The sequence below is a fragment of the Ursus arctos genome, unplaced genomic scaffold (genome assembly GCF_023065955.2).
Source record: "Ursus arctos isolate Adak ecotype North America unplaced genomic scaffold, UrsArc2.0 scaffold_19, whole genome shotgun sequence".
Taxonomy (NCBI): domain Eukaryota; kingdom Metazoa; phylum Chordata; class Mammalia; order Carnivora; family Ursidae; genus Ursus; species Ursus arctos.
Window position 1 is genome coordinate 50,408,461 of NW_026622863.1, and position 6,592 is coordinate 50,415,052.

General features: G+C 57.1%; 1 protein-coding gene across 1 annotated transcript; it reads right to left on the reverse strand.

Annotated features, from left to right (window-relative positions):
- Positions 1-1,848: 1,848 nt before the first annotated feature.
- KCNA7 (potassium voltage-gated channel subfamily A member 7) lies at positions 1,849-6,241 on the reverse strand. The gene is made up of 2 exons (XM_026481709.4): positions 5,633-6,241; positions 1,849-4,724 (listed from the first exon to the last, which is right to left on the reverse strand). The coding sequence occupies exons 1-2, from the start codon at positions 6,185-6,187 to the stop codon at positions 3,909-3,911; spliced, it is 1,371 nt and encodes a 456-aa protein (XP_026337494.1). The 5' UTR covers positions 6,188-6,241; the 3' UTR covers positions 1,849-3,908.
- Between the last annotated feature and the right edge of the window lie 351 nt (positions 6,242-6,592).

A 6,592-nucleotide genomic window follows, 5' to 3' on the forward strand; every position in this document is an offset into this window, starting at 1 on the left:
CCGCCTCTGCCCCGGGAGGCCAGGCGCCAGCCCCCTCCTGCCTCAGACCCAGGAGTCGGGATCCCCCCCAGCCCCCTCCTCTCTCAGACCCAGGAGTCAGGATCCCCCCCAGCCCCCTCCTCTCTCAGACCCAGGAGTCCTCACCCCCAGCCCCCTCCTCCCTCAGACCCAGGAGTCAGGACCCTCCCCAGCCCCCTTCTCCCTCAGACCCAGGAGTCAGAACGCCCCCCCACCTCCCTTCTCACTCAGACCCAGGAGTCCGCACCCCCAGCCCCTCCTCTCTCAGACCCAGGAGTCCTGACCAGCAGCTCCCTCTTTCCTTAGAGCCAGGAGTCTGGGTCTGAGATTTCTTTGCGTTCTTTTGCCAATTAAGTGTCAATCCCTGGGCAGATTCCCACCCTCTGCTCTCATCCCTACTTTCCCAGGAGCTCTAGGCCAGACATTAACCAGCTGGACTTGGGCAGCGATAAGGCCCGAGGCCCAGGGAGACAGTGGATATGGGGGGGTTCTCCCACAGAATCCTCTCTGCTGGAATTTCCTGGGTGGGGACTGGGGAGAGGGTCTGTCCTGAGCTCAGATAAGAGATATTCAAGGTATTATAGGACTCGGAGATAGACGAGGGTATGATGTGAGCACACAATGACGTGCTCCGAGAAAAAAAACGAATAGTGACAAAGGGAGATGGGAAAGGCACAGAAACGGAGAGAAAGGGGGGTCAAAAACCCAGAGTGAGGACAGACACTCAAGAGAAGGGGACAGAATCCCAGGAGGAGGACAGAGACCCAGTGAGAAGAGAGAGACCCTAAGAGAGACGGAGGTCAGACGGAGTTGGAGTCCCAGGTCCTCCCCCCCTCCCCCGGAGCTATTTCAGGAGGAAAGCTGACACCCATCTTGGGGGGGGGGGGTCATCCCATACCCCTCCCTCAGCCTAAATATAGCATGGCAAGGTGGCAAGAAGGGTGTCCCCGGATTAGGGTGTTCCCCTGTCCTTTTCCCCATCCCAGCCAAGGTGGCCTAGAAGGCTGTAGAAGGGGGCTGTGGGTTGTTTATTGAGGGTGGGAGAGGGGCACTTCCCAGTCTCTGAGCGTCCCCTTGGGTCACCTCCCTGACCTCTCCACACTCCCCCCCATCCCTAAGCACCCAACAGGTCCCACCCCCTACCAGAGAGACTCTGTGTGACCTCCGGTCTCTGATGAGGTAATACAGGTGAGTTTTTAAAGAAAAGCAGGGCAGTCTCTGCACCCCTCCTCTTTCTTTGGGTCTCTGTCCCCCTCCCTCTCTCTGGATCTCTGACCTCTCCTCTCTGGTTGCCTCCCCAGCTCCTGTGGATCTCTGTCCTCCCCCTCCCCCCAGGGGTCTCTGACCCCCTCCCAGGTCACTGCTCTCCTACTCTCCCTCCTCCCCTTGGGTGTCCTCTCTCCAGGCCTTCACCCCACTCTCCATGTGTCTCCTCCTCTTCAGGTCTCCGTGCTGGGTCCCAGACTCTGCCTTGTGTCTGTCACTGTGAGGGGGTCTGTCTCCATTTCTGTCTCCAGATGTGTCTCCATCTCAGAGGGAAGGGACCACCTACAGATTCTATGGGTTTTGACCTTTATCAAACTTATCCCACCATCTGTATTTTCTTCCGTCACTCTGTATAAAAAGGGGGTTGGATTAAATCAGGGCTTTTCAAACTGAATTTCTTGGCTGCATTCTGAGTTGCTAAGAAGGACTCCACAGGTATGTGTCCCTCAAACCAGGTCCCCTCTGAGGTGCCACACTACATCGAAGTGAGTGCATCTAAGTAAGGTTTCATTTGACCCTAAAGCAGGTCATTTGACCCAAGAGCTAAAAATAACAACAACACTCTGTAAACCACTGGCTTTAATAAATTAATACAAGTAAAGTACTTTGGATGATGCTTTGGCACATAGGAAGCCCTATATGTGTTAGTGATTGAAGCATCCTTCCCCCCCTCCTCCAAATGCCTTTTTAGTACTGAAAGCCCTCTGAAAATGTTTGGCCTCCTGCCCTTGGGTCCCACCCTCCCCTCTGAGCCTCGGTTTCGTTGTTTGTGAGAAATGAGGCTGGAGGATATCAGCAGGCTGATGGGACAGGGTCAGGCATCCCGCCATAAATCCTAGCTCCTGGGGATGTGCCACGGGACCCTGGGAAGCCACTCCCGTGCCCTAAGACTCTGATTTCTTCCCTGGAAAATAGAGTGGGCTCCCCAGTTTGTCTGACATCCTTCATGAGCTGTGGGAGGATAGGGTGGTGTGCCCTGATTTGGGATCTCTTTGTAATTCCGTGGAAGAGATACTTCGTGTATCTCTTGGGTTCAGAGGCACTGACTTTTTCTGCCTATTCTTTTATCGGTTATCTTTCTCGGGGGCACTCTGGTATGGCTCCAACTCTGATGTCTGTCCCTCTCTGGGTGCCTGACACACACCCCCATCTCCATCTCCCATCTTGGTCTCTGTCTCCCTTTCTCTTTGGAGTTTCCGACCCCCTTCCTCTGGGTCTCTATCTCCCCATCTCTCTGGGTCTTTGTCTTTGTCTCCTTCTCCCTAAATCTCTCATCCTCCCTCTTTGGGTCTTTGTTCCCTCTTCTCTGGGTTTCTGTCTCTTTCTTTCTCTGAGTCTTTATCACTCCCCAGGTCTCTGTCCCCTCATTTGAGTTTCTGCCCCCCCCCATCATGCCTGTACAAAGTACTGTTTCTCCCCCTTTTTCCTTCCCTTGTGGCTCTGATCTCCATGGTTGGAAGCAAAACTGTAGGGGAGGACAGATAGAGAGGGTGTGAATGGCAAAATGAAGCAGGTGTGGAGTAAATGGAAGGAGTGTCTACATCTTCCTAGCTCATCCGGAGGCCCTCTGCATGAAAAACTGATTCAAGGAATCCAGCACCCAGCCCTGCCCCTTATAGTAAGTGACGCTGGGCAAGTTAGTTCAGTTTGTCTCGCAGAGTCCATAACACCACACTTGCTCCCTGATACATGATTCCTCCCCAGTGTTGTTATTCTTGGGTCCTGGTGCTACCACTAAATGCAAAACAAACCAACATGGCCCTATGGAGCCCATACGCACAATCCAACTCAACCTAACATTCCTACAGGACTCACAACGACACGACTTGGGATAACTCACCTCAGCATGGCCCTACATGACTCACATGGTTATACAATTCAATATGATTCATCTCAGTGTAGCCCCCAAAACTTCTAGCTACATTACTCTACACAATTCAACCCAACGGAACCCCGAAAGACTCATACCATCATACATTCCAACCCAACTTAACCTAACGTGACCTAGAAAGCTCACATTCAATCACTTGACTCTTCGTATTTCTACGTGACTCACAAGTTCACAGAACCTAAAATAACATAGCCCTAGAAGCATCACAAAGCCACAAAATTTCCAACATGTCTCAACTCAACTCCTCAACACCATGCATGAACACGCACTCAGTCCCAACAGTGCCATGGGTGACCACATAACTTGATCCAAAATGGCCCTAGGGGACTTATAAAACCACAGAATCCTGCACAGTGCAATTGGACAAGACTCACCCAGACTCAACAACACAGCCCAACCCAATGAGGACCTAAAAAACAAAACTATGTGATCAAATCTATCTCCACACTTAACCGCCAAAGGCTCCATAAGTCTCGCGCAACCCAATGCAGTACAAACCAGTGGAGCCTCCCCATCAACTCATTATAACTCATTGCCATTCACCGTCACTTAAGGAAGCATCCACGGGAGCTACCAAACCACAACTCAAGACCCAACAAGACTCAGTGTTCCCCAACTCATGACCACTTAACCTAGTTCTTCCTAAACCCAACCCCCTCCCCCTAACCTTCCCTTCTACCCCTCCCTCCCTCCCTCCAAGGAAATGTGAGGTCCTGCAGACCTCAACTGTCCCTCACACTTCGGTGACCATGTGTTTCCCAGGGGGTGCCCAGAGAGGAGGTGGTAGCTCAGGCATCTCTCCATCCATCAACCCCCCATTGACCTTGCCCTCCAGTGGGCCACAGGGCTGCGTGTCCACGTGGCTGAACATCCCGGCCTCTTCGCCCTCTGTCTCCCGGTGGTAAAAGTAGCTGAAGTTGGAGACAATGACCGGCACAGGCAGGGAAATGGTCAGCACTCCAGCGATGGCACACAGAGAGCCCACTATTTTGCCACCCACAGTGACGGGTGCCATGTCTCCATAGCCAACTGTGGTCATGGTGACCACCGCCCACCAAAAGGACTCAGGGATGCTGGTGAAATGGGAGTCTTCCCGGTCAACCTCAGCAAAGTAGACTGCGCTGGAGAAGAGGACCACACCGATGAAGAGGAAGAAGATGAGGAGACCCAGCTCACGCATGGAGGCCCGTAGGGTCTGGCCCAGGATCTGCAGGCCCTTTGAGTGCCGGGACAGCTTGAAGATTCGGAAGACGCGCACCAGTCGGATGACTCGCAGGATGGCCAGTGACATGGCCGGCTGGCCCACACCCCGCTGCCTGGCTAGCTCGGTGCCTAGCGCCACAAAGTAGGGTAGGATGGCCACAAAATCGATGAGGTTCATCACGTTCTTGAAAAAGATCGCCTTGCTCGGGCAGGTCGCCAGGCGCACCAGTAGCTCAAAGGAGAACCAACAGATACACAATGTCTCCACCACAAAGAACGGGTCATCGAAGGGCATGCGAGACAGGGGTCCAGGCACTGGGCTGGAGCCATTCAGCCGAGCGGGGAACTGCAGGGAGGAAGGGGTTCAGAGAGGACCACACCAGGGCTGGGACACACTGGAACAGCCATATTTACGGTTTAATTGTCCAACTACTTCTGTACAAATTGGTCAGCAGTCATTGTCCCCAGGCCTCCAGTGACCCAGCTGTCCTAGATTCCTTTCCAGAACCCTAGGAATCATGCGTGCACGGCTGACTTTACCGTCCCTGATCCTTCACTGGTGGGGCCTCCTGAAATGGTGCCCAAGTGAGGCTCCATTTCTTCTTTCCCAAAGTTCCACCCCCAGCTTTGATTTTCCAGAAGGGGAGGGTCACCACCCAGGTCCCACTTCCTTGTGCACTGCCCTCCCTAACCAACCCCAGTCCAGACTACAATAGACCTCCTTTGTACACCAAACTCTGGGGCCCCTGCTCTCATGGCCCTCAGCCTGACTTTATTTGAGACGGATTCCTCCTACCTCGGCCCTCTGTCTCCAGCTCCCTCAAGCTCCACTCCCACCACCTCCAGCCCATCCTTCTATTGGTTACTGCCAGCCGCACAGACACCTGATTTTTCAGTCTCTCAGCCCTCAGCTTCATTTCTTAACGTACCGGTCTTCCTGCCCTCCCGCCCTCCGCAAGCCATTTTCTCACCTGTCTCAACCCCGCCCTGTGATAGGGAGGTCCCCCTAGTCAAATCATCAGGCCCCGCCCCCAGCCCGCCTTTGGTAGATTCCCCCCGGTCAGGCCCTGTGCCTGGGTGGCCCACCACTCGAGCTCCTTGCCCCACCTATGATTGGCCTGTCTCCCAACAAGCCCCTCAATGCCCCGCCCACCTACAGCCGGGCCCCTCCTTCCTGAGAGGCCTCGCCTCCCAGCGCCCCCGCTCGGCTCCTCCCGAGCCCCGCCTCTCTCCACCCAGGCCCCGCCCCCTCACCGGGCCAGCAGCCGCTACCGCAGCGAGCCCCGGGTTGAAGCGGTCGTCGCGGAAATCGGGCAGCGTCTCAAGGCAGAAGACGACGATGGAGACGAGGATGACGAGCACGGAGACGACGGCGAGCACGCGCGCGGCCTGCGAACTCTCGGGGAACTCGAAGAGCAGCCAGAGCTGGCGCGCGAAGGCGCGGCGGGGCAGGGGGCGCTCGGGCGGCATGGGGCAGCCCTCGTCCTCGCGCAGGCGCGCCAGCGCCGCCGTGCCCAGCCCGTAAAAGGCCACCTCCTCCAGGAAGACGTCGAGCGGCACGTGCGCCGGCCGCCGCAGCCGCCCGCCGGACTGGTAGTAGTAGAGCACGGCGTCGAAGCTGGGCCGGTGCCGGTCAAAGAAGTACTCGCGGCGCGCGCCGTCGTAGAAGCGGCCGCGGCGCGCCGGGTCCCCTAGCAGCGTGTCCGGGAAGCGGCCGAGGGTGCGCGCCCGCGTCTCGAAACGCAGCCCGGCCACGTTGAGCACCACCCGCTCGCAGCAGCCGCACGGCGGCGGGCACCGCGGCTCCATGGCGCGCGCAGCCCCGGCGACCCGCGGACGGACGTGTGGCCCCGACGCCCGACCCGGCCCGGCCCGGCCCGGCCCGGCCCCGCCTCGGCCGCCGCCGCCGCCGCCGCCCCAGCCTGGTGTCCGGTGTCCACGCGTAAAAATAGCCCGGCCGTCCGGCCAGGGCGCGGGGGAGGGGGCGCCTGACCCCAGCGGGGCAGAGGGCGGCCGCGCGCCCTCTGCCGGGGTGCCCGCCCTTTCCCCCCAGCCGCAGTTTCCCGCCCCCCATCCCGCTCTCGGGTCCCCTTTCCCTCTGTCCCTCGTCTTTCCGGGTTTCCGTGTGTGCGTCTCCCGTCTCTTTCTTAAGAATATCCGAGCCCCTCTGTTGGAGTCACAAACTTCCACGTCTGTCTTTCTCGTTATCTTGTA

Excerpts from the sequence above, each read along its gene's own strand:
- KCNA7 (XM_026481709.4), bottom strand. The coding sequence starts at position 6,187 with ATGGAGCCGCGGTGCCCGCCGCCGTGCGGCTGCTGCGAGCGGGTGGTG. Across the intron at positions 4,725-5,632 it reads CGGTAGCGGCTGCTGGCCCG|TTCCCCGCTCGGCTGAATGG; the intron begins GTGAGGGGGCGG and ends TCCTCCCTGCAG.